At 40.1% G+C, this 27,590-nt stretch overlaps 3 protein-coding genes across 3 annotated transcripts; 2 read left to right on the forward strand and 1 right to left on the reverse strand.

Moving 5' to 3' along the window:
- The first annotated feature begins 17,270 nt into the window (after positions 1–17,270).
- On the forward strand, positions 17,271–18,241 carry LOC116253132 (early nodulin-like protein 3). Its single transcript, XM_031627907.2, has 2 exons — positions 17,271–17,584; positions 17,687–18,241. Exons 1-2 carry the CDS (start codon positions 17,404–17,406, stop codon positions 18,052–18,054), a joined length of 549 nt encoding a protein of 182 aa, XP_031483767.1. The 5' UTR covers positions 17,271–17,403; the 3' UTR covers positions 18,055–18,241.
- A 1,028-nt stretch (positions 18,242–19,269) lies between these two features.
- LOC116252879 (S-adenosylmethionine synthase 3) lies at positions 19,270–21,971 on the reverse strand. Its single transcript, XM_031627486.2, has 2 exons — positions 21,723–21,971; positions 19,270–20,656 (listed from the first exon to the last, which is right to left on the reverse strand). The coding sequence occupies exon 2, from the start codon at positions 20,654–20,656 to the stop codon at positions 19,493–19,495; it is 1,164 nt and encodes a 387-aa protein (XP_031483346.1). The 5' UTR covers positions 21,723–21,971; the 3' UTR covers positions 19,270–19,492.
- A 2,529-nt stretch (positions 21,972–24,500) lies between these two features.
- On the forward strand, positions 24,501–26,983 carry LOC116252878 (S-adenosylmethionine synthase 3-like). The gene is made up of 2 exons (XM_031627485.2): positions 24,501–24,645; positions 25,601–26,983. Exons 1-2 carry the CDS (start codon positions 24,607–24,609, stop codon positions 26,762–26,764), a joined length of 1,203 nt encoding a protein of 400 aa, XP_031483345.1. The 5' UTR covers positions 24,501–24,606; the 3' UTR covers positions 26,765–26,983.
- The last annotated feature ends 607 nt before the right edge of the window (positions 26,984–27,590 follow it).

Here is a 27,590-nt window from a genome sequence, read left to right on the forward strand (position 1 = left end):
ATATTTGACTTGATCCAAGCAATTTGATATACGTTGCAAGATTGGTAAGAATAATGGATGAATAAGATCGGCAACCTTATGTCTAACATGCCCCTTTGATCCAATCTCCATTTCAAGGACGTTTAGCATTTCCTTGAAAAAATGAAACCTTGGGTAATGGCTTAGTAAAAATATTAGCTAATTGTTTTTCTGACTGAACATATTTAATCTCAATTGTATTGTCTACCACCTTTTCTTTGACAAAATGATAGTTAATTTCTATGTGTTTCGTTCATGCATGGAAAAATGGATTTGCTGCCAAATATGTTGCTTCAATGTTGTCGCACCACAAAATTGGTTTTTTCTCAGTCTGAATTCTCAAATCTTTCATCAAGTTATTTAGCCGTATCACTTCTACAAGAACTCCTGCAATGGCCTTGCACTCTACCTCTATGCTAGATTTTGCCATTGTCTATTGTTTGGTATATCTCCAAGATATGGTATTATGTCCAATTTTTGTAACATAGCCACTAGTGGATCTTCGATCGTCCCAACCCAATTTGCGTCAAAGTAAGCAGATAAAATGAAAGAATTAGATTTTGATATTTCAAAGCCATGCTGCATGGTGCCTTTAAGATATCGTAAAATTCTTTTGACATAAGTCCAGCGAGTTGAAGTAGGTTGGTGCATGAACTAGCAAGCTTTATTCACTGCAAAAGTAATATATGGGCACGTTAAAGTGACACACTGAAGTGCTCCCACAATTTGTGGGTACTGAATTTCATTTTCCAATTTTTCACCATTAAGCTTAGATAGAGGAACATTTGGAGCAGCATGAGTGACACAAGATTTTGCATTCCTCATGTGTGCTCGCTTTAAAATATCTCTGATATATTTTCCTGTGAGAGAAAAATTCTGTCCTTTTAATGTGACACTTTAGTACCTAAGAAGAAATGTAATTTTCCAAGATCTTTTATAGAGAAGGCTTGTCCAAAACTATGTATAATCCTTTAAATTTTTCGAGGATTATTTCTTGTAATAATTATATCTACATATATAAGTAGAAAGATTATTTTATTTTAGGTTTTTCTAACAAAAAGAGAAGTATCAACTAATAACTCATTGAACCCATTTTCAAGAAGATATCCTTTGAGTCTTTCAAACTCGCCCGGGGTGCTTGCATTAAGCCATAAAGTGCCTTTTTAAGGTGACACCCTTGGTGAGGCATAACTGTATTCTCAAATGCTAGTGGTTGAGTCATAAAAACTTCCTCCTTTAGAATTCCATGAAGAAATGCATTGTTAACATCCAATTGATGGATAGTCCAACCTTTGGACACAACAATAGAGAGGACGACCCGTACAGTGGTAGGTTTTATCAATGGACTATATGTGTCATAATAATCAATTTCTTCTCTCTAGCTATAACCTTTGACTATAAGTCTGGCCTTGTAACGAGCAATTGTTCCATCTGAACATCTCTTGATTCTAAAAACCCACTTACATCCAACTAGATTAACTCTCTTAGGTGGTGCGACAAGGTTCCAAGTTTGATTTTTGTACAAGGTGTCCATTTCACTTTGCGTGGCTTCGATCCATCATGGGTATTTTAAAGCCTCCTCAAGGCTTTGTGGTTCTCTTTCTTCTAGAGATGTAGTTGCCATGTAAACCTTGGGTTGCCTAGTTCCATCTTGAGACCTTGTGATCATGGAGTGAGTCTTACTTGAGAAATCAATGGTGAGATTTGGAAGAGATTGATCAATTGCATTTTCTTGAATCCTAGGATTATAAGTATAACTTTTGTCAATTGAATTGATCGAATGGTTGTTTTGAGTCTGATCTTCTTCCCGTGAATTTGGACCGGATAAGAATATATATTTGGATCCATTTGGATCAGATCCAGCTTTGTTGGAGTTGTCTTCTTTTTGAGTCTCAACTAGAGATGTGTCTAGATTATTAGAAATCCATTTTCCAATGTCCCTTTCAATGGTTGGAGAACCACATCCATGAAATAAGAAATTTGTCACATTGAAAACAAATGTTTGCTAATAAAGACCATGTTAGTAATCGGATTCAAACATATGTATCCCTTATGACATATCTCATAGCCAAGAAAAAGACAAGCTTTGGATTTTGGAGAGAGCTTGGACTCTTTATATGGTACAAGAAAGGGATGACATGCAGATTCAAAAACTCGAAAATAATCATATTGAGGAGTAGCTTTGAAAACAATTTAAAATTGAGATTTATTTTCGAGTTCTGTACTACGCAATCGGCTGATGACGTGAATTGCTCTTCTAAAAGAATCAACCCAAAATGCTGAGGAAGAGATACATGAACCATCATACTTAAGCATATCTCAACAACATGGCGATGTTTTCTCTCTATAATGTCATTTTGTTGAGGCATGTGGCGGCAAGAAAGTCATCTGTTTATCCCGTTGGAGCTGAGAAAATTTGAGAAATCATTGCTTAGAAACTAGCCACCAGAATCACTATGAAAAAATTTTATCTCATGTCCCAATTGTTTTTTTACAAGCATCTTAAAATTGAAAGCATGGCAGCATGTCTGATTTTCTAACAAAGGGGAAAATCCAACTAAAACATGAAAAGTGATCCACAATCAATAGATAATATTTGTAGCCTTCTCTAGAGCATGTTGGAGCAAGCCCCCAAAGGTCTACATGAAGTAAATGAAGAGGATGAATGCTAGTACTTAAACTAAAATCAAATGACAATTGGTGCATCTTAGCCAAAATACAACTAGAACAGAAATCAAGTTTACTATCATCCATAGACACATAATTGTTTTTCTTAAGTAAATTCAATGTCTTCAAGTGTGAATGACCCTGTCGTTGGTGCCAAAGATTGACTGGAAGACATCTAGAATGTTGTGTAATAAGAGCATGCTTAGATCCTTTGCTGGCTTCATCAGTTCATATGTATAGACCATCCTTAGTTTTTCCCTTGTGAAGTGCTGCCCCTGTCTGCAAATCTCTAGCAACAAATCCATTAGCATCAAATTCCACCAAGCAATTGTTGTCTTTTGTAAAACGAGAGATAAATATAAGATTTTGGCTGATCGTTGGCACATGCATTGCATTCTTTAACTAAAGGAACAAGAGATTGAGTTGAGAAATATGTTACCGTTATGAGATATTGGAGCCTTAGCACCATTGCCTACAAGAACTTCTTCTCCACCTTGGTAATCGACTTTGTCTTCTATGGAGTCATCACTATGAGTCACATGGTGGGTCACACTACTATAAGGGCACCAAGCATTTCCATGACCTCCATTTAGAGCCATGGCCATAAAGGCCTTAGGTATGTCATAGCATGCCCCCGCAGTATGATTTCTATGCCCACAAAATTGACATATAACCTGCTGAGTTTTAGGATTCTTTTGCCCTTGAGAGCCTCGTCCAGCAGGGTAAAAATTCCTTCCGCAGCTACGACCACTATGACCACTGCGACCACTATTTACCCCATGGCCACCATAGTTTCCATGACCAGCATAGCCTCCTCATTAATTAAAAAAGGCAGTTGCTGAAGGTTCAACTTGTGTAGGGCTTTTAGAAGCAAGTAATTGAAGTCGACACTCTTGATTGAGCAAGAGATCATGTAACTCAGAAAATGTGGGTAGGATTTTGGACATGGTGACTGTTGTAATAAAACTCTCATATTCACTTGACAAGCCATTGAGAGTATGCAAGACCATATCTGAATCAGATACTATCTCATTCACAGCTCTAAGAGAATCAACCAAAAACCTCATGTGGTCGAGATATTCTAACATACTTTTGTCTTTTTTTTTGGCATTTTGCAAATCCCTTAATAACTGAAGAATACAAATATTTGACTGAGATGTCCTTAGTCAGGGCGACGTAGGCTTCACGAGCCGTGTCATAGGAGATAATTTAAGTGAGTATAGATTCAGTAATGGTTGACAATATCCAGCTTAACGCAAGTTGTTCAGAGCACTTCCATTTGATGTACTCCAGATTTATTTCAATGGAGTTATCATTCAATTTTTCAGGTGGAGGAGTGGAAGATCCATCAACATACCTTAATAAATCTTGGCTATACATGGTACTTTGGAGTTGCGATTTCTAGAGGAGATAGTTGTTTTCATCTACCTTGATAGATATGAGGCTTGTAATAGCATTCCATTGAGGACTGATGGTCGTCATGGTAGATTGCTGAAGCGAATTTGGCTCTGATACCATGTAAAAGTATAGAGACAAAAGAGAGAGAAAAAGAGAGAGAGAGAGAGCACACAAAGCAATTACGTGGTTTGGTCAAAATCGGCCTACGTCCACGATAGTTTCTCTCCTTTACAATTCTAGAAAATGAATCCTCTTTCACAAAGACAAAAATTTAGAAGAGGAAAGAAAGCTAAATAACAATTTCAAGTTGGTCTGTCAAGATCCGATATTTTTGAATATTGATTACAAAATTGAATTTCTTTTCCTTTGGAACAGATTTTGATATCTTCGAACATTGGAGCATTTGTTGCTTTCTTCTTTTGAGTGTCAATCAATTTTTTCCATATTTGACTTGATCCAAGCAATTTGATTTATGTTGCAAGATTGAGAAGAATAATGGATGAATAGGATCAGCAACCTTATCTTTAACAGCACTAAGGTGATGCTGCTAGCGACGTGGTTGACACAAGGAGAGAGCTCTCCAAGCGAGCTCTTCTATGGCCATGCATTCTTCAACCTTTCAACTGAATCTTTACAATACTTTCTAGCCAGAAAAATCTTGTCAATATCTACCAGGTACAGTAAAATACCCCAGCCTCAATACTCAGTTGGGACTTTAGCCTTTTGACCATCTCTTAATTTCCATCCGATGAGATGGCTGACTTCTTTCTAGCCCCACAAGGCACTTTTCCAGCTCCATGACATCTTTGTTTGGCTATTGCATTTCCAAAGGCTCTTCTTCAAAAGGTATTTTCTTTTCACAAACTTGGACCGAGGTGATGTGGTTGTGTATACTTTCAGGGATACATAGATCATGTGAGTTCTATTGCTGGTCCAAACATTTTTCAGACCAACTCCACCTAACTAGGTGAATCTTCCTTTGCATGTCGTTTTCACCGCAAAGGAATTTGTTGCATTCCCTCTCAATGAGCTAGAGGATTGGTTGGGGAGTTTGAAACACATCAACCAATAATCCATCAACTGGTTGAGTACATGTTTTATTAGGCACATCTTTCTTGAGTATGAAAGAAGCCAACCTTTCTAGCCTGCAAGATTTTTATATACCTTCTCCATGAGCATGTTGTAGTCCTTTAGATTCATTCTTCCTTCAGATAGAGGAAGGCCCAAATACGAGATTGGGAGATCGACCTTACTCCAATCTAATTGGTTGGGAATTTTGGTGCAGTCCTCCTCCTTTGAAGTGGCACAGGGAATAAAGCAAGATTTTTTAGCATTGATATGTAACTCAGCATCAAAAGCAAACACCACTAAAATAGACTTGGTATTTGAGATGGAAGTAATATCAGCTTTACAAATCACTATCATGTCATCTGCAAAAATGTAGCCAAGAAATGATCTTGGATCCTACAATATGGGGCATGGTGATTCTAAAATTTTGCATTTCCCAACTTAGTCTTCTAGATAGCATTTCCACAATGATTATGAATAGAAAATGGGACATTGGATCCCCTTAGCAGATACCCCTTTCACTGTTAGAGAACACACCTTTCCTTCCATTAATTAAAATGGCGAAGGCTGGAGATTCAATGCATGTCATCAGTCTGACTGTCCAAACCTTGCTACATCCTAGATAATCAAGAGCTCCTCTTAAAAAGTGTCATTCTAATATACTGTATGCCTTAGAGGTGTCAGGTTTCATCATGACTGAACTTCCGCTGCTGTTGGCAAGACTATTGGAGAGCTTACGAACCAATAGGATTTGGTCTTGGATAAACCTGTTAGGGATGAATGTCATTCATTCTGGCCACCATTAACTTGGTGATGATTTTATGGATTCCGTTACACAAGGCTATTGATATGAAGCCTTTTAGATTTACTGCCACATGAAATTTTGCTATCAAAGAGATATGAGATCTATTAATTTTTTTTCACAATTCTTCCAGTTTTAAAGACATCAGCCACAATCACGAAAATGTCATTGTCTATCACATGCCAATACTTGTTGTAAAACTCAAGCTAAAACCATATGGGCCTGTTGCCTTCCCTGATGAATGCTAAGAGTAACTCCGTGAACCTCGTCAAAGGTTACTGGTCTCATAATTAGATGACTATCTTCTTCTGCAGTTACCTTGGGGCAACTCAAAACTAAAACCATATGGGCCTGGTGCCTTTCCTGATGAATGCTAAGAGTAACTCCGCGAACCTCGTCAAAGGTTACTGGTCTTATAATTAGATGACTATCTTCTTCTGCAGTTACCTTAGGGCCTTCCTCTATGTGGCTGGTACAATTTTTATTTGATCTTTCAATAGAGAAAAACTAGTTAAAGTACATGGTGCACTGATCTAAAATGGATTGTGGATCACTATGGAGCACACCTTTAATTTCCATGGTTGAAATTCTTTTCTTCTTTTCCTGCTTTCTGACATGTTGATGAAAAAACATGATATTTTTGTCGCTGTCCTTCAACCACCTTGCCCTAGCCTTTTTCCTTCAAAGCAAGTCTTCTTCCTTATTTTTAGTCCAATTCTTTTGAAAGAAGAATTTCATACTCAACATCCCAGTCCGTGTTAACAATTGGTACATGAGTGAATTCTTTCTACTTCAGTCATGATCGACTGCACTTTTTTGGAAATATTCCCATACGAAAGGTGATTGCATCTAGCTAGGGATTTCTGAACTCTTTCTTGCTTCCTGAGTAGTCTTATCATTGGGCAGCCATAGTCAGTCTTATCCTAGTTTTCTTTCACTATGCATTTGCAGTCCTCTTGAGGAGTCCAACAATTTAAAATTTTGAATATGCCTTTACCAAGCATATGATTATTCCACTTACAGATGGAAACAATTAGAGTTGAATGGTCAGGCATAGAGAGAGCAGTGACTTTAAACGCTCAATGTCTTTGCAGGTCAGGCTGGATCGGGTCCAAACCCAGACCCATACCCCAACCACGTGAAGAGCCCGATATGGGGCTCTTTTTCCTTGCCTTCCTCATAGTCTCCCTCTCCGTCGCTCTCTCGTCTCGTTGGTGGGAAGTCGCCACAGAGAAGCAGGAGGTGGAAGAAGGGCAGCGGTGGCAGAGGTGAAGGGCGGTGGTGGTGCACAGGTATGCCCTGTCGATCTCTTTATGTTTCATCATTCTTCCTTGCCCACTACCACATTTCTGTCCCTCTACCTCTAATCGATCTCTGGTGTCTCCCTCTCTTCAGCTCATGCTCTCTCTGCTCGCACTCTCCCTCTACCACCAGCCGCTTTCACTGGCGGCATTCCTCACTCTCACTGTCTCTCACTCTCACCGTCTCTCACCCTTGACCGAGCATTCTCTTGCTGCAATCTCCCTCTTGCCTGTCTCTTTTTTTTTCCCATGCCATATTGTTGTCTCTCCCTAACCTTGCATGTCAAAATCAGCTGAACCACCTCCTTCTCACAACCGGATGCCTTTTTTTAACGGTAGACCCCTCTTTTGATCTCTCTTTCGTTAATTCTCACTCTATTTAGTAGTATTTGATCGGATTGCAGCTTGGGGATGCATTTTTCCCCTCATCACAGCGAATAAAAGGCTTTGAAGGTGACAACAACATTTAATTTTAGTCGTTTGGGGATCGGTCGAGCACTTGGGGTGGCGCCGGGAACACTACAATAGTTTGGACTCTAAGGGTGGGGTGAGCGAGGCATAATCGAGCCTAAATTATCTAATATTTTTGTTATTGCATGTATAATTATTATTTGAGCATGCTAAACTCAAGATTGGATGATTTAGAATGCACGTTGGCGACTTTGCCATTTTGGAGGAGGTCTAGGACTGTTATGGAGGGACGATGATCTATGCATATGATTATGTTTTTAGAATGGTGAGACTAATAATTGAAGTGATTAGGAAGCATGGTAGAGATTTGATGTTGTGGAGAAGGTGTAGAACCGTTTTAGTGAACTAGTGGTGTATGTTATTTTTGATGTGCATGCTATGTCACTTGTTGGAAAAGAGCCTATTGGAGGGCTTTAAGGCCCGATACTACCCGTCGGCATCCTTTTGAGGCAATGACCTATGCCTCAATGATTCTATTTCATACTTGTATAGATGGTGAAGCAAAATGAGTAGAAAACTTATCACTTGATTATGTTTACAGGTACATCAAGTACGTCGAGTAGACCTTGAACAACAAAATACAAAGCTCAAAGTGTTTTGGGTATTTTGGTGACGCGCGACAAGTATGGCGGCATTTCAGGCAAATCTATGCTTGAGGCCAACTTTAGAATGCATGTCTTTCATGATCATTGGATCCTATGATTGTGTTGTGTTTGAATGAATGTATGTCTGTGATTAAATGGTTATCAGATTGGTTTTGTTTTTAAAATTACTACGCAATTGCATGTGCATGCTAGCAATTATAATTACTTAGGACAGAAGAGGTGGGGTATCGTATCGACTATCTCCTTGACCCCGATTGCGCATTAGAAAGCATCGTAGAATGATAATTGTGTAGAACAGGTACGAGCCAATCATAGATCGAGATTGTTATCTATGGTTCGGCTATTTGTAAGATGTGATTGATATGTTTGATTGATGTGAATGTTGCAATATGTTTCGTATACATTGCCGTTGACATGATACAACTAAATGAATTTGAAGGGTAGATGTACCCATAAAGTTACAATGACCAGATAAAAGTATTGATTGTGTGTGTGTCCCTCGTAGGGATGTGTCTTAAGGTATGAGTGCACTCGTGAAGTGAATCAACCTTGTGTGCTAGCAGTCATTCATTTTGTGAATGTGTTTTCCTAATGATAAGTTAATAAAGGATAATAGATGAGAGGCGAGTGGGTTATGGCAATGTGTTTAGGAGATGTGCTACCCTCGCCACTTGTCTCGCCTGCTCAAAGCGCGGTGGTACAAGACCCTAGGATATCGTTGTGTGATGTGCTTGGAGCGTTAGACTCATGCCTTCTTAACCTGTGTGTTCTAAAGAAGGCTGAGTCACTCTCATTGGAATTCACACATCCATGGATTGTTGCTTTACTGCTGTAGCATGAACAGATCTGTATCGTTTGAGGCCACCACAGAGGTTGTCTCCTGACTATAGGTCACCTTTTGTGTGCACATGCATGTGTTTGTACTTATAGAAACTGTCAATTCACTAAAGCTAATGTAAATGAAATGATTGTAAACAAGAAGAATGCGAATGAAGTGTATGTAAAGAAAGTGAATATGCATGAAGTGAGTGTGATTATTAAATGTGTTAATTATGACCATTAAGTGGTCTCTACATGCTGTGGTATATATGAGGGGCTTTCATAACAAGTCATTTGACTGCATGCTCCTATCATGATATTATAATATTTTGTTTTTATATTTGTTATATCTTATATTTGAACCCTTACTTTAGAGGGTTAGGGGTTTATCTGGTTTGTTGCCATACTGCGAAGGCTAAGCTTTTTGTTGTTTTCCTTTTTCAGGTTTTGGTGGACTCGGGGCAACAAGTTTATCAGATAGCTGAACTCACATCCTACTGGGGAGATTTTAGATCTATTGTAGTGTCGGCACATCATGTTTTGGGTCTCATTAATGTCTTGTTTTGTAGATATCAATGTTATTATTTTGGGGCATTTTTTTCATGTATATCGTTGAGGAATATGAAGTGATTTTGTATGAACTGAAATTTACTACATAATGAAATGTTTGCCCAATTATCTTTTGATTTGTAGAGCTCCTTTTGAATTGTTATGTTGTCGCACTTCGACGTTTTATGTTTAAAAAAAAAAATTATTTAGGGGTAAAAAGGTTGGGGTGTGACAATTTCATATGGATTCTAGACCCATAATGATGGGGGCGTGGAAAAGGTAACTACTCAAACTAGATTTACAAGCATAGCCTTTACAGTTTTTCATCCATATGTCTGCACTAGCCTCGTCTAACGTGGAATAAAAAAACAAGTTTGGTCTTACTACTTGAAGAGGTCTCCATGTGCTTTTTTACGTACTAGGCCTCCCATGTTACATGCGAAAACTGTAATGGGGTCATTGAGTAAAGGATGCAGGGTATACCTTAGCACCCTGCTGCTTTTGAGCTTGTGTGCCTGAGATGTCATTTTCTTCATTAGTCTCTACACCTCCCTTGAGTTCACCATCCACTTTAATCACATTGGGATTGATGTTAGTGATCGGTATTATGTCCATGGTGGGTTCATTATCTTTCTGATCATCTTCTAATATTTCCACTTGATTATTTTTGACATCACGTAGAGGGTTTTTCCATCTTGATTTGTTCTTGACTATATAGTAGGGATCTAAGGTTTTGCTAATTTTGGCCCTACCGTCTCGACTTTGGTTAGATATTCCCCCGTTATCGACAATGTCCTCGAAAGCCAGGTGATCTCCATCACTCCCCTCGACATGGGGTAGCTTGAACAGCTTTGGTAAAACCAAGGGGAAAGGACTTGTCATCCTGCTCCTTCATAAATTAAAGTTCAGATTTCTGAACCCAACATTTTTTATAAAATTCCTAGCATTAATGGAGGATTATTTGAAAGGGACTGTACCTTTGGGACTCCCAACACTCTGACCTTTGTGAATTGGAGTAGCCGAAGGGCTCACCTCGACCAATTCTAGCATTGACATCTTTGGGCTAGTCGCTGATTGCTTTCCTGCTAACCCATTGCCATTATTAGCTTCTTCTTTCTCCATCTGGAAGCTCTTTGAAGGTGGTCGCTCAAGGGATTCCTTCTCATTGCCATCAAACTCTTGCTTATTGTCATGTGCATGTTAGATTGGTAGTGGGAACAAAACTTTATACTACTCTTGTACTCCACTTGTTAGGTGGATCACATTATTTTTCCCCATTTCTATCTCCACCAACGGTTTAGGAATAAAGCTGAGAGGAACGTCGATACTAATTCGTGCAAAACCTGGGCGTGATAGGGAGTGAGACTGCATATCTATTTTCAGCAGTTCACGCCCAGGCTTCTAACCAGGGCTTGGAATACTCGGCCATTCCATAGGAAGGAAGGGAGGCCTGGAAACGTACTCCAAATCAGAAGTCTTAGAGAACGCTCCATTCTAAGAGAGTTCTACCTGATCTCCATCTGCTTGCCACGAAGGATCTTCCCCTCAATTTTCATGCCCTTTTGATGGAGGACCGTCTGCAATTCCTGCTCATTATCCACTCTAACTAGGAAAGAGCCCCTGCCGATAAAGGAGAATTTAGGGTCTGGGATATCTGCCGATAACCTCTTGAGACCTGGCACAATGTAGTTGAAGTCCATACTTCTCATTTTCTCGTCACCTATGAAGCATCCGATGGCTGTACAGCTCCTTCATCTTCTCAAGATCATCCTCTGAAATCTTCACTCTTGGCCGGACATTTATCATCTCCACTTCCAGGACCGGATGATCATCGCAAACTACATTCAGCCGTGATCGACCCGTTGGGGGTTTTCTAGGTAACGATTGGAAGTAAGCGCTATTAGGGTTTCCTCGAGGAGCTCTCGAACTCTCACGTATTGCGCTCTAGACAATCAATCACTTTGACCCAACTTGAGATCAACCTACTGAAAGTGTTTTTCCTTTTGCGAAATGTGTGAGTGTTTCAAGAACCCCACTGATTAGTGACTGCTGCAGATGAAGAACCCTTACATGTTTGAAGGGATTTTTTGTAAATTTTTAGAACCAAAAAATGACTCATTTGCTGATTCAAGCATCGTTGAAGAGATTCAACCAAAAATTGAATAGTTTTTTATTGCGCTGCATAAAACCTCGCTCCACACCTATTTCATCAGCAGATCTCAACAATGCTGGTATACCTAGCTTTCAATTGCATCAAAATTAGATGCTCCTTTAGGCTTTATACTTGAGACTTTTGCTGACCAAAGTCCACATGGCGATGTTATTAAAGTCGAATTGAATCGGCCTTTCCTGATCGGGCGGACTCTAAAATCGACCGATTTTATCTAGGAATTGGTTGAATCATAGGTGAATCAGGAGATTCAATGTGAATCATGCACCCGAATCTACGAAAGTGCATGGGATGCCCTATCAACTACCATGTTTAAGTCGACCTTTCCCAAGAACAAAAAGAAATCACCATGCCACACTTTTTCTCTTTCATTACTTATTATTTTTCTTTTTTCTTCTTCACGCCCAATTGCAGCATTTAAAGACAGAGGTTATGGGTAAGGTTGGGCATCGGGCCGGGATGCCGTCGAGTACTCGATACCCGGCCCGACAATTTATCGGCCGACCCAGGTAGGCACGATAAGCTAAATTCGGATCCGATAATTAGTTTTTTAATTTTTTATTAATTTTTATATATATTCATAATATTTATTACAATTAATTATATTTATATATTATTTTATGTAAAAATATATTTTTAAATTTAATTGGGCTGGGCTCAAATTTTTTGAGTTGGGCCAAGCTCGGGCCCAGTTTTTGGATGTCGGGCTGGCCCGAACTCGACTTGTTATCAGGTCGTGCCGGGCTGGGTCCGCCCGATCCCCAGGTTGTGAGCACTGGCCATGGCCTCAAGGCTATCAGATTTTCAAACAAAAAAAAATACATGTAATTTTAAATATAAAATTATAAAAATTTATAAATCGACCCTTGTTAAGATTTTGAAACTATAAATCGACCCTTCAATAAAAAATCCTAGCTTCTCCCTGCTTAGGAGCTGAAGCAGCGTCCCACAGTTCAATTTCTTCAACTTCTGCCTCCATTGTTCATTGCATCCTTCTATTGCCTCGCCTTTACTTGCACAAATATATTTTGGACACATGCCTTAGTGATAATTTAAAATTTTAAAATAAGTTCTTCATAATGTTACGATTAAATGTATGAACTATGGAATTTACCATCTAACATGTGATGTATTTTGAGGAGTATCTTATTCCACTTGGTCATTATTAACAAGTGATTTACTTTGTTGAGTATTCCATTTGGTCATTAGTATTCAAAACATTTTCATAAGGTGCCCGGTCTCCCAAAATAAGAACCGGTGGGTGCTTAGGGGCTTGACCACTTATTAAGAGGTTGAACCCTCACTCTTATTTGCACTTCTTTATTTCTTTTTTCTCTCACTCCTCCATTTTTCCCCCCTCTTCATAACCAACCTCCCGCCTTATCTAGAGAAAAAACTTGAAAATTACGTCTGGAAATGAGACTTGTTTAACCCATTCTCTATACATATAGATACACACACGCAAAAGCACACACCTTAGGAAAAATATAGCAACTTGACTTCATACCTATTCCTCTTTTCAATAAACGTATCTAACGAGAAGAAAAATAGACATATAATCAAGGTCAACAAGATGGTAGAAATCATGATCTTACTTCTCTTTGGTATATAATGGATCATATAATGGAACTCCATAACAAGCTGCAATTGTGAGATAAGTTTGATGAAGAATGAGGATCACCTAATACGAAAATGAGAAACGCAGGGAGAAACAATACCCTTGTTGCTAAAAATATGCCACACATGACTCACAATTGAGCTTGGGCTTATCAAGAATGTAATGTAAATCAATATAAATGAAACTGGGTAAACCACAATAATCATGAGTACTGCTTCATTCTATTTCCATCATGTTGTGCTATCAGAGCCTTAGTTTGTGCTGCAGCACTCTTTGCCCTTGAAACAACAGATTGGTGGTGATTTTTTTAATGATAAAATTATGGCTGTGTTATTGGCCTTGCCCCATGTTGGACCTTGGTGTGGTGATGACACTTTTTTTTTATCTCTTGTTGCTTTGAGCCATCTAAAACTTATATGGTGTCATCAAGTTCATTAGTATCTGAATTACAATACTTGGTACATCATGAAATTTAAATTATTTTGTAAGCATCATCTAAACTGCTGAGGATTACTTTTGTGAGAACCACAATTTACACCTTTGCTACAAATCTAAATCCTATCTTGACCAGTTCAACTTGTGGAGTGATGGAAAAACTCAACAAAACAAATCCTTGAGTATCTTGGAAGAGACAAAAACAGTTCCTACTAAGCTAGATTACATCATCTTTGTTACAATCATGCTTACGTACACAAATAATTGGCTTAAAGTCATTGTATCATGTTTGCATAGTAGACCTGCTATAGGATATGGAACATCATCGTAAGCCTAACTTGTTCAAGTTATTGTGCTTGCATTCAACCATGCTATTTTTCTCAAAAGCTTTAGGACATGAAGTTTGTATTTGATTCCAAATATGTATAAATGTATTATAATATTAAATTCATCTCCTTTGTCCGGTTTAATTTTTTTTTTAATCAAATTAACATTCAACATAATAGCAAACATGAACAAAAGTATAGAAAAATCAGGTTTTCCCTTTAAAGGACATATCTAAGTGAATTTTGTAAAACTTAAACCTTCCTTTTGACAAAATAAACAATAACTGCTGCAAATCCGAGTGTATTTTTATATGTAGTTCTTAGTGCATATTTACAATCAAGAAAGGTAATTTGTATGATTTTACTAACTAGTGACTAGCATATATTTGATTGTTATCAATTTGTGAAGCAAAATCAATCATAATATGTTTATCGGGAAAAATGAATCAGATTATATTAAACATGCCCAGTGTCGCCGTAAGAGAATTAACATGGGTTTTCACCACAAAAGGTGATGTTAAGGTCAATAGTGTGTCAAGTGCCTATATAAAGACTTTGGATTACAATGAGCGGTAAGCGTTATTGCTGATCAAGAATGAACAGTTACAAGAATAATTACTTAAGAATTGATTGTATATTTATTCGCAAACAGCTCCATGATTTTTATCCTGCGTTGATGACATGGGTAGCATTTTGATTGCGTAACTGGTCCTTGATTCTTTGCCTTGAATTGCTAAATAATAATTGTCACGGTAACCTCAAAGATCATTTTGCTGCATAACAAATTTGCTTTTCCTTTATCCACCCTCAAACTGGACAGTTTGAAAATTGCAAGTTTGCCATGGAAATTTTGTGAAATTGGATTGAACACGAGATGTTATCAATCTCTTGGTTGTCTATAGAGCTTCTTTGAAGGCTAAATCTTCTTTAGCATCACAAAATTCGTCCTAAATGAACATCACTTGAACGTTAGAACGTTAGAGTTTATCTGCTTTCCATCCTCGTATTCTGAATTAGGACAAAAAGATTTTTCTATTATCATACCATGTTGTCACAAGACCACGTCTTTGGATTTTCAACCCATATAGTTACGAGGCCCTGTCACAAAATGCCATTCATTTGAGTGTCTCTATTTCTTATCCATACAAATTTAGTAGGGTAGACTCTCTTGAGGGGAAGTCCTCCAGCTTGAAATAGTTTCTACTAGATGTTTAGATGTTGAGCATTCGCTTGAAATAGTTTCTACTAGATGTTTAGATGTTGAGCATTCGCTTGCTAAACCCTGCACCTTTCTCATATACAGTTGCAAACACTACTTATAAATCCATATAAAGAATTAGCCCTGACCTATGCACATCTCTTAGTGTAGATGTTATTTATGTTTGGCATAGCTTCTAACGAGGCATCATTAAAGCTGGGCACTAGGCTGGGCCACCGCCGGGTACCTGGTACTCGGCCCGACTCGGGCCTGGGAAAAAGGTACCCGAGCCGGCCCGACTCATTATTGGGCCAGCCTGGGTGGGCCTGGTAATTTATTTTTAAATTTTTTATTAATTTATATATATACATATAAATATATTTATAATATTTTATTATCATTAATTATATTTATGTATTATTTTATATTAGGGTCGGGCCTGGTTTTTAGATGTCGGACCCAACTCATTATCGGGCAGGCCCGATACCCAAGCTTAGTCGCACCATAACCCAAGGGCCAAGGGACTGCCAATCTTGCATTGATACATCCACCACTAAAATGTGCATCTCAGGTGCAATGCTTTATAGCTTGATTGTGATTTCACTTACTTTATATGCAAGGTCTAGGCAACCAAGTTGAGTATTCCATTCCACTTTTTTGGTCAGGCAGGTACCGTGGGTCCACAACATTCTCCTACTAATAAATAGTCGACATCCTCTCATCAAGTTGCTGCCTTCAGGGGAAATCGGTGACTGTCCCTTGTTATTTTCCACTGGATTCACCCAGAGTTTTTGAACCACTTGTGTTCCTACCTTCCCCACCAACCAACTACTCTCCTACTAATAAATCGTCGACATCCTACACTTGTGCTTGCGCCACATCTGTCTGATTGATGCATCCACCATGTCTTTGAATACCCGTTTGCTCGAGTATATTTGCCTCCTCCTAGCCATGCCAATTCACTGGGGCCTTGTTCTCATTGACGATCCCTTTTTACATTGGATCTTGTTTATCTTTATCTTTCTAACCATGTGGCTCCTCTTCGGCCGTGCTTCTAATGCCCTTATACTATTTATACTATATGCAGAACATGTGATCTTCAGCCCTTAATAACAAAAGAGTCGCTTGCACCAATTGGTCAATGAATATGCCTCGAACTCAAGGTCATATCAAGTAAGCCAATATTTTTTACATATAGTTCCCTTTCTAATTCATCTTTTAGTTTTTTTTAAGTTCCCACGACAAATTGTTCTACTCTTATACCATGTTGAAAAACATATAAATAATCAAAAGAAGAGATTTAATATAGTTTGTTATCACTTATTAGTCACTAGCTCGAGTCAATACTCTCAAATCTCTCAAAGATCATGTAATATCATTTCAAGAGTGTTATCCTTATTACCAAACTAACCCCTAAGTCATATCAGTTCAAGATCAAAGATGATTGCCTATACATAACGTTGGAACTCTTGGTTGCTGATACTACATACCATTCCGATCCAATTAACATTCGAACCACGACCGCAACTCAATCCATCAGTAACCCCACTCTAACCACACCGTTATATCTGCAAATATTGCTGTTACAAGGCCACCGACGAACCCGAGACGGTCAACATGAGTATGTCGGTCACGCTTTGGATCCGAGACGGCCTCCAACGTTTCAACGTTACGCTGGTACTTTCTTAAAACACGCGCTCCACCGTCGTCTTAAAAGCTACGCTCAGACACGTTGCAGTAAAACAGCAGCCTCGTGTCAGTAGCTCTAACGGGTATCCGAACCAGGAGCTAACGGCTAGCCCCTCCCGCTTCTTTAAAACGCGACCGTGGGCCTCGTCCTCGTCACCTGTACAGACTTCGAGTTCCCTCTCACTTTCTCTTTCTCTCTGGAAGGTCCTCTGTCGCTTGCTTCAGCTGCTACCTTCTGCAACGAGCCCATCCATCTCATCTTCGGTGAAATGGCTTCCAGAGCTGTGGCTGTCTCCTTCTCTCTCACCATCTTCCTCTTATTTTCCTGCTCTGAAGCTGTCCGGATCCCAGTCGGCGGCAGGAACACCTCGTGGTCGGTTCCATCTTCCACCTCTCAGACACTCAACCAGTGGGCGGAGCAAACCCGCTTCCAAATAGGCGACGTCCTCGGTAATCTTCTCCTCTGCCTTCGTTTTTCCTGCTTTGCTACTGAAGATTTGTTGATTGGGCTTTTGGACTAATGAACGAATTTTGTTTGATTGTTTGTTGCAGTGTGGAACTATAATCCCCAGAAGGATTCCGTGCTTCAGGTGACTTTTGACGATTACCAGAAGTGCAACACCTCTAACCCCATCGCTAAGCACACCGACGGGAACACCACCGTGACGCTCGACCGCTCGGGCCCCTTCTATTTCATTAGCGGGGTGCAGGGGAACTGCCAGAAAGGGGAGAAGCTCATCGTGGTTGTCCTGTCGCCTAGAGTTGCCCAGCCGTCGATGGCTCCGGCCTCGTCGCCTGCCTCCGAGGGTTCGCCGTCTAGCCCTCCTATGGTTTCCGCTTCTACTGGTTTGGATGGTTTCAGATTGGGCTTCTCTGCTTTGGTTGTTACCTTGGTGACAATGGTGGTTGGGCTTCTGTGAGTAAGAGAGATACAAGATGCTTGTTCTTCTTCCTCGCTCATCCATACTTAGTCGTTCACAATCTTTCTTCCTCTTTTGTTTCGTTGGCTATTGCTGGTAGTGAGAATTTGTTGGTTTCCTTTGCTATGTAGCTGGTTGTACTCGTCTGTGATCCTCACATATATTATATTCATTCATTTATTTGAAATACCTCTCTCTCATCCTCTCTTTCGGAGATTCTATATCCTTATCCCAGAAGGTAGATAATCTATGGGAAAATCTAATATAATCCATTCAAACATTCATACCAAACAGTGGACGTGTAACCTTAGACAATATATTCCAATATAATAATTAGCAGGAAAAAACTGGATCTTGCTACCATCAACTTTGTGTAGTAACAAGAACATTGGAAAACATTTCCCCTGTAAAGAACTGATAAAAGAAGGGATTATTTCTGTCAAGGAGATATTGAAATCAACATGACCTCCCTGGCCAGTCCAACATTCCGACCAAAATCAGTTCCTCTGAAGAAGACATTACTTCTGAAAGGGAGAGGGGGTATTTAAAATTTTAAATCAAAATGACACCCGTATAGAGTGCGTCCTTGTAGATTGAAACCAATTTTGTGGCGGATGCTAAGAGGGGGTATTTAAAATTTTAAATCAAAATGACACCCGTATAGAGTGCGTCCTTGTAGATTGAAACCAATTTTGTGGCGGATGCTAAGAGGGGGTATTTAAAATTTTAAATCAAAATGACACCCGTATAGAGTGCGTCCTTGTAGATTGAAACCAATTTTGTGGCGGATGCTAATGTTAATGTGAGAAGGGAGGTGTTTTTCCTCCAAGCTACATTATCTGTAGTTCCCTTTTCCTCTTCCTATTTTGTTAAAGGTTGGACTTGTGATATACAGTTTATAGGCCCGTTTATTGTAAATGTTAGTTGGGTTTCTCTGCTTATTGGGTTACACACACAATAGCGAATTGAATGTTTCTCTTTCACAGGGAAAGAATTGGGAGATCAAACCAATGGCAGCTCATTGGTTACTCTAGAGTGACCCGAAGCCTATGGTCTTTTGGATGATGTTGCAGACTTGCTTCATGTTTTTTCAGCAATGTCCAAACCTTTTCTTGCACGATCAAATATGAAACTTAATGACCTTCCCTTTATGACTTTGCTTAAAAATGCTGGAAAGAGGATTATTTATCTTAAAAGCAATTTGATGCTGAGCAATGAAGTTAGAAATCAAGCAATTCCTTTTTCCATTCTGTAGTTTTCAGGTTAGTCTCATCGGACCAATCCTCTTACATGCAGAAGCAATACCCCAGATGCGTATTTATTCCCACAACATACTTTGAAACAGTAAATAGAGGCCAAACAGAAACACAGAAAGTGATGGAAGCTTTCTCAGCCAACAGGCCTAGTTGTCCTTCAGCACAAAAATTGCCTCAGTTTCCTACTTGAGCAGCTTGACTGTCTCCCATGTGAAGTCTGGATCATCACGTCCAAAATGACCATAAGCAGCAGTCTTCTGGTACCTGAAATTTCCTCCCCTCTTCAGGTCCAAATTGATAGCTATCATCCCAGGCCTGAAATCAAAGTTCTCCTTGATCAGATTCAGTATGTCCTTATCCGAGATCTTCCCTGTCTTGTAGGTGTCGACAAACACAGAGAGTGGCTCAGGCACTCCAATTGCATAGGAGACCTGAACCAGGCAGCGGCGAGCCAGGCCGGATGCAACCACACTCTTGGCCGCCTGCCTAACTATGTAAGCACCACTTCTGTCCACCTTGGTTGGGTCCTTGCCAGAGAATGCACCACCTCCATGAGCTCCCCACCCTCCATAAGTGTCAATGATGATCTTCCTTCCTGTGAGCCCTGCATCGCCGTGCGGCCCGCCGATGACAAAGCGGCCCGATGGGTTCAGGTGAAATATGGTCCTCCCATCAAGGTATTTGGATGGTATCACAGGCTTGATCACATGCTCCTTCAGATCTGCTGCTATCTGATCATTTGTGACCGTCTCATCATGCTGTGTGGAGATAAGAACAGTGTGAACTCTCAGTGGAACCATTGCACCTCCTTCATTTTTGTACTCTACAGTAACCTGTGTCTTCCCATCTGGCCTCAGCCATGGGCACGTCCCGTTCTTCCTGACTTCAGTGAGCCTTGCTCCTAGCTTTGTGGCCAGGACATGGGTGAGGGGCATCAGCTCAGGAGTCTCATCGGTAGCATACCCGAACATGTGGCCCTGATCACCTGCACCGATCTCCTCGGGCCTCTTGGTGAGATGGCCATGAACACCCTGAGCTATGTCCGGGCTCTGCTGCTCTATGTTCACGAGAACATTGCAGTTGTCAGCGTCCAGGCCGACGTCTGCCGAGACGAAGCCAATCTCTCTGCATGTGTCCCGGACGATCTTTTCGTAGTTGATCTCAGCCTTGGTGGTGATTTCTCCGAATACCATGACCATGTTGGTCTTGGTGCATGTCTCGCATGCGACCTTACTGTCAGGGTCTTGCTGCAAGCAGGCGTCGAGTATGGCATCTGATATCTGGTCACACAGCTTGTCCGGGTGGCCCTCGTTGACGGACTCTGAGGTGAAGAGGAAGGTATCCATCTGTGGTAGGAAAATTTTGTTGCCAAATCAGTAAGAATTGTGCAGAATTGTTGAGAGCGTTTCATAAAAGCAATGTATTTAAAGTAGGTTTCACAATTTTCAGACCCTTCCTCGTTCTCAAGGTCAGAGCAAATGTTTCTTCTTCCTTTTTTTTTTTTGGCAGCAAATGACAATTGATTATAGCATCCAGGAAATGAACTTTGCGCTGAAAGATCTCAAGTAGACTAAGACCCTGTTTCCAACATAGCAGTGCTTCTCTGCTTCTCCCGTCTATCTATGCCCTGCTTCCAATTTCAAAATTCAAACTACCAATCCTCTGTTCTTGGCAACTAATTCTGACAAAGAAAGACAAGCCGGTTTCCAGTCTCTGTCTCTCTCTCTCATTGGGAACGAAGTCAGCTAGATTGCAGTAGTAATGCATCTATACATATAACCTCACATCTGAATAGATAATTAATCTTCTTAACCTTTTAAAAGATGCAGACTCGATAGATCTCCTAAAACGTTAAGATGGACTGCAATTAAGTAAGGAGATGCATGCTAGACATGAAGCCCGCTGCATATATTATGATATCATCAAAGTCACATGGATGAAGATGACTTCTCAAGATCCTGAAAGTCTCTTTACTGAGAGCTATCTTACCCATGGACTTGAGGCAGTGGATCCTCATGTTTCATTTATACTTGCGTAAAACTGCTGGAGGCCCTCGACAGTTTTATTGCCCAAAAAATAAAATATATACACAGCAAAAAGTACAAAGCCCACACAAGTACTGAGATGCAGAAATTACAGTGAAGATTCAGAGATGGGGTCCCAGCTTCTTGAAAATTTATGCCTTTTGTAGAAGAAAAACACTAATTTTCATGCTTTAAAAAAAATCTACCCATTTCTCAGTCATGCCCAGAATGGGTTCTGTGCTAGCTGAACTAGCAGAACGGACCATGCGTAAAAATAATCACAAAAGGGAAAGTGAAAAACTTCACAGATTCAACCGGCCCTCCATCACACTCACAACTCGAGCTGTGAGTGGCCAGTAAAACCAGGTGAGAGAGAGAGGGCAGATACCTTCTTGCAGGTGGAATGAGATAAATGCCACAGAGCTCAGAGTGGAATGGTGGACGTGGAAATCGCTGCCAGAGTCTAGCTATTTATAAGCTCTCTCCTCTTTCGTCTTACTCTTTCAAAGCGCACGGACTAATTTTGTGGGGTTGGTGTGTTTCTAAAATCCAGAAGCGGTGGGTTCCTCCAAACCTTGGTCGGGAGAAAAGGGTTGGTGAACGGAGGCGGTGGCGTGTGTAATTGCGACCAAAGTTGGTAGATCTTCAAACCCCCATGGATCTTCTGCAGGCGGTTGGTTTTGTCGGCCCATTCCTTCGTTAAAGATTGATTCATTTCATTTTAAAGCTTTTATTTTATTTCTTAGCCTTTACTTCTGAGTTTTTTTTCCTTTCAACTTTGGCGGCTGCTTGATTCATGATCAAATTGTGCCCAACGTCACGGTTCTCCGAAACGTGTCTGCCCATTGTTAACAACCCAGACGAGAGGGATGTTTGGAAGTAGTCAATATCAATGACAGAAAAGTCTTAAGCAGGATTGGTGTGTTGCCACTGGTGGAGGTGTCAACGAACCATATTTGAATCTTTGAATCCAGCATTACCTTTAATCATATTTATTTTGTCATATATTTATATATTTTTATGTTCAAATGTGAATTTGGATTTGAATATGAATAAAGAAAAGTTATATTTAAATCTGAATTTGAAACTCTATTTTACAATTCGAATCTGATTTTTACATTCATATTCAAATGTGAATTTTCAACGAAATTTAACCAACTTTTAAAATATAAGAGCATTATGTATTGGATATTTGTTTAAAAATAAATCCGATTATGTACTTAAATCCGATAAAACTGAATTTGAATCTCAATTTGATCAAATTTCATTTGTTAAATACCAATCAGATCCCATTTCTTAATCAGAAATTAAATTTTTTTCATATTTCATTTTTTGGGTTCCGTTTTATAAAATCCAATCCAAATGAGACACCTCAAAATCTCTATAAGTCTACTCAAATAGCCCAGACCACCCAGCCATGATGATAGATGGGGCCATCAGAGAGGCTGGTAGTAGGATCCTCTTTTTCTGCCCGATTTTCTTTGTTTTTTTTTTCTAATATAAAAATATTACTGGCCTTTTATGTTGACCACCCAAGAGCCATATAGAGTGATTATTGACTTGAATCTTCTCTTCCGTTCTCTTCTATTCTATGCTTTGTGGTTTAGTATTTAAGTCTTGCGCATCAGGCCAGCCCGGTCCGATAACTAGCTGGGTGCATGCTTGGCCTGATTCTAAAAACTCGAGTCTGAGCTTACCTTGATTAAATTTTAAAAAATATTTTTAATAAAAGATAATATATAAATATAATTGATTATAATAAAATATTATAAATATATATATATATTAATAAAAAATAAAAATTAAATTATCGAGCCCGAAGACTCAGGTCCCTTTTTCTCGAGCTCGAGTTAGGCTGGGAAACTGGTATCCAACAGCGGCCCGACTTTTATATATGTAGTTTATCAATCTTTATATATATATATATATATATATATATATATATATATATATATATATATATATATATATATATATATATATATATATATATATATATATATATATATATAGGGGTAGAGTCAATAATGTTTATTATGAAGATGAAATTATAGTTTTAAAATTTTAAAAGGAACTGAAATATAAATTTTTTAAATTTTTTTATGAGTTAAATAAAAATTTAGTAAAATAACATGTTTTTTGTTTAAAGAAATTTGAAGGGAGGCAATGGCCCCTGCGGGCTCCTTCTCAAATAACCGAGAGCGTCAGGCGAGTGGGAAGCAGGAAACCTCTCCTGCTAGCAGCCTTCCTCGATGGCCCCACCTCTTGTGATGTGAGGTGACAACGGGCTATTGAGTGGACTCACAACATAACACCAACTAGGAGTGTGGGCATCGGGCTGGGCCCAACAACCTGAAATTCACTGGGTCCAACATTCGAGTATCCGGTTATAATAAAAAAATATTTTTAAATTATAAAATGTTTTTTTCATATAAATTATATTTTAAATAATAAAATATATATTATTAAATTAAAAGATAATAAAATTATTTTTTAATATTAATGGACCAGGTCGGGCCTGAGCCCAGGCCGGGTTTTTCGAGCCAGCGTTATGGGATGGGTACCGGCTCCCACCGGCGGCCCGGCCTAGTGCGCACCGTGGGTGAGACTTTTCATTGATATGGACTATTTCCGAACAACTCTCCCTCTTTTAGGTTGTTGATAATGGACAGAAACGTTTAAAGGTGGTGACGTTGGCCACAATTCGGTCGAGGATCAAGCAGCCGTCAAAGTTGATGGAAAAAACTCGTCAAAAACAAAATAAAAAGCTTTACAATGAAATGAATCAATCTTTGTCGAAGGAATGTGGCAAGAAAACTAGTCCACCTGCAGAATATCCATGGGGGTGTGAAGTATCTGCCAACTTTGCTCACGATTACACGCCACCTCCTCCATCCACCAACCCTTCTCTCCAAACCAAGATTGGAGGAACGCCTACTGCTTCCACCAAACCCCGTCCACACAATACGCTGGTGTAGTAAAGCAAGACAAAGCGAATTAGAACAGACTTGGATGGTTGGTAGAAGCGCACCAACCCCCCAGAATGAGTCAGTGCGCTTTGGAAGACGAAGACGACAGGAGGAGAGAGCTTATAAATAGCTAGACGCTGGCATCGATTTCCACGTCCATCATTCATCTCTCACAATTCTGTACTTCTGAGTTCTGCGGCATTTATTTCACTCCACCTGCAAGAAGGTACCTGCTCTCTTTCTCTCTCTCCCTCTCTGGTCACCTGGTTTTACCGTCCAGTCACAGCTCCAATTCTGTGTGTGATGGAGGCCCGGTTGACTCTGTCCCTTGTACACTCGATGGTGAAGTTTTTCGCTTTTTCCTTTTGTGATTATTTTAGGCAATGGTTACTTCTGCTAGTTTAGCATGACTGAGAAAAGGTAGTTTTTTTTTTTTAAAGCATGGAAATTAATGTTTCTCTTCTATAAAAAGTATAAATGAAACATGAAGCTAGGACCCCATCCCTGAATCTTCACTGTAAGTTCTGCTTTTTGCTGTGCATGTATGTTATTTTTTAGGCAATAAAACTGTCGAGGGCCTACCCATCAGCCGGAGTTTTACCGGAAGTGTAAATGAAACATGAGGATCCACTGCGCCTCCAGTCAAAGGGTAAAATAGCTGTCAGTAAAGAGACTTTCACTAACAGTCATCTTCATCCATGTGACTTTGATGATGTCATAATGTATGCATCGGGCTTTATTTCTAGCATGCATTTCCTTAATAGCAATACATCTCAACGTTTTAGGAGGTCTATTTAGGTTTCATCTTTTAGAAGGTTAAGAAGATGAATTATCTGTTCAGATGTGAGGGTGCATGTATACATGCATTACTATTGAAATCTAGGTGGCTTCTTTCCTAATGTGAGAGAGAGGCCAGAAACAGCCTTGTCTTTCTTTGTCTGAATTAGTTGTAAAGAAGAGAGCATTGGTGGCCTGAAATTGAAAGCAGAGCATAGATAGACGAGAGAAACAGAGAATCACCTCTGTTGGAAACAGGGTCTTAGTCTACTTGACATCTTTTAGCGCACAATCCATTTCCTGGAAGCCAGAATCAATTGTTATTTCATGCCAAAAAAGGGAAGAAAAAATTTAACCATCTGCTCTGACCTTGAGAAAAAGGAAGTTTCTGAAAATTATGAAACCTACTTTAGATGTATTCCACCTGTTTGCTTAAATACATTGCTTTTATGAAACGTTCTCAAAATCAGCAATTCTGGACAATTCTTACTGATTTGGCAACAAAATTTTCCTACCACAGATGGATACCTTCCTCTTCACCTCAGAGTCCGTCAACGAGGGCCACCCCGACAAGCTGTGTGACCAGATATCAGATGCCATACTCGACGCCTGCTTGCAGCAAGACCCTGACAGTAAGGTCGCATGCGAGACATGCACCAAGACCAACATGGTCATGGTATTCGGAGAGATCACCACCAAGGCTGAGATCAACTACGAAAAGATCGTCCGGGACACATGCAGAGAGATTGGCTTCGTCTCGGCAGACGTCGGCCTGGACGCTGACAACTGCAATGTTCTCGTGAACATAGAGCAGCAGAGCCCGGACATAGCTCAGGGTGTTCATGGCCATCTCACCAAGAGGCCCGAGGAGATCGGTGCAGGTGATCAGGGCCACATGTTCGGGTATGCTACCGATGAGACTCCTGAGCTGATGCCCCTCACCCATGTCCTGGCTACAAAGCTAGGAGCAAGGCTCACTGAAGTCAGGAAGAACGGGACGTGCCCATGGCTGAGGCCAGATGGGAAGACACAGGTTACTGTAGAGTACAAAAATGAAGGAGGTGCAATGGTTCCACTGAGAGTTCACACTGTTCTTATCTCCACACAGCATGATGAGACGGTCACAAATGATCAGATAGCAGCAGATCTGAAGGAGCATGTGATCAAGCCTGTGATACCATCCAAATACCTTGATGGGAGGACCATATTTCACCTGAACCCATCGGGCCGCTTTGTCATCGGCGGGCCGCACGGCGATGCAGGGCTCACAGGAAGGAAGATCATCATTGACACTTATGGAGGGTGGGGAGCTCATGGAGGTGGTGCATTCTCTGGCAAGGACCCAACCAAGGTGGACAGAAGTGGTGCTTACATAGTTAGGCAGGCGGCCAAGAGTGTGGTTGCATCCGGCCTGGCTCGCCGCTGCCTGGTTCAGGTCTCCTATGCAATTGGAGTGCCTGAGCCACTCTCTGTGTTTGTAGACACCTACAAGACAGGGAAGATCTCGGATAAGGACATACTGAATCTGATCAAGGAGAACTTTGATTTCAGGCCTGGGATGATAGCCATCAATTTGGACCTGAAGAGGGGAGGAAATTTCAGGTACCAGAAGACTGCTGCTTATGGTCATTTTGGACGTGATGATCCAGACTTCACATGGGAGACAGTCAAGCTGCTCAAGTAGGAAACTGAGGCAATTTTTGTGCTGAAGGACAACTAGGCCTGTTGGCTGAGAAAGCTTCCATCATTTTCTGTGTTTCTGTTTCGCCCCTATTTACTGTTTCAAGTATGTTGTGGGAATAAATACGCATCTGGGGTATCGCTTTTGCATGTAAGAGGATTGGTTTGATGAGACAGCAAACTGAAAGCTACAGAATGGAAAATGGAATTTCATGATTTCTAACTTTATTGCTCTGCATCATTAATTTGATTTTAGGATGAACAATCCCATTTTCAGCATTTGTAAGCAAAGTCATGAATGGAAGGTCATTAGGTTTCATATTTGATCGTGCAAGAAAAGGATTTTCAGGCGTTCATTGGAAATTTTAAACCTCCCATTGTTGGACTTGTGATCTGGCCACATCTTCCAGTACCATAAACAAAAAAAAAAGAAGTACATGCTTAAATAATAAATGAAAAATTAATAGCTACATATGGCTCTCATTTTTTCGTCTACCATGGGCCATCTCCAGATGGCAATTCATATAATAAGTAACAATTGTTGGGTTCATGCAGCGGAATGGTGTCTGGCATCTGCCGATCGGCTCTCTTCTGTGCAGCAGGTTTACCACCACCAGCGTGTCAACCATAGCCTCTCAACGTAAAGAGGCAGCACCTGTGAACAAATAGAGAGAAAGAGGAAGAAGAAGAGTATGTCCCTTTTGGGGTTTCCTTCTAAGGGGCTCCTCATGTGTAATCAACCATCTAATACTTAGTCTCGCTAGATATAAATAGTCAGCGCCTTAGGTTTTCCCCAAATCCAGCAGCGGTTACAGTCAGTGAGAGATTTT

The sequence above is a fragment of the Nymphaea colorata genome, chromosome 4 (genome assembly GCF_008831285.2).
Source record: "Nymphaea colorata isolate Beijing-Zhang1983 chromosome 4, ASM883128v2, whole genome shotgun sequence".
Lineage (NCBI taxonomy): Eukaryota > Viridiplantae > Streptophyta > Magnoliopsida > Nymphaeales > Nymphaeaceae > Nymphaea > Nymphaea colorata.

Coding starts and splice junctions, on each gene's coding strand:
- LOC116252879 (XM_031627486.2), bottom strand. CDS start 20,656: ATGGATACCTTCCTCTTCACCTCAGAGTCCGTCAACGAGGGCCACCCG.
- LOC116252878 (XM_031627485.2), top strand. CDS start 24,607: ATGGAGGCCCGGTTGACTCTGTCCCTTGTACACTCGATG. Junction 24,646..25,600: donor TGTCCCTTGTACACTCGATG/GTGAAGTTTTTC, acceptor TTCCTACCACAG/ATGGATACCTTCCTCTTCAC.
- LOC116253132 (XM_031627907.2), top strand. CDS start 17,404: ATGGCTTCCAGAGCTGTGGCTGTCTCCTTCTCTCTCACCATCTTCCTC. Junction 17,585..17,686: donor CCAAATAGGCGACGTCCTCG/GTAATCTTCTCC, acceptor TGTTTGTTGCAG/TGTGGAACTATAATCCCCAG.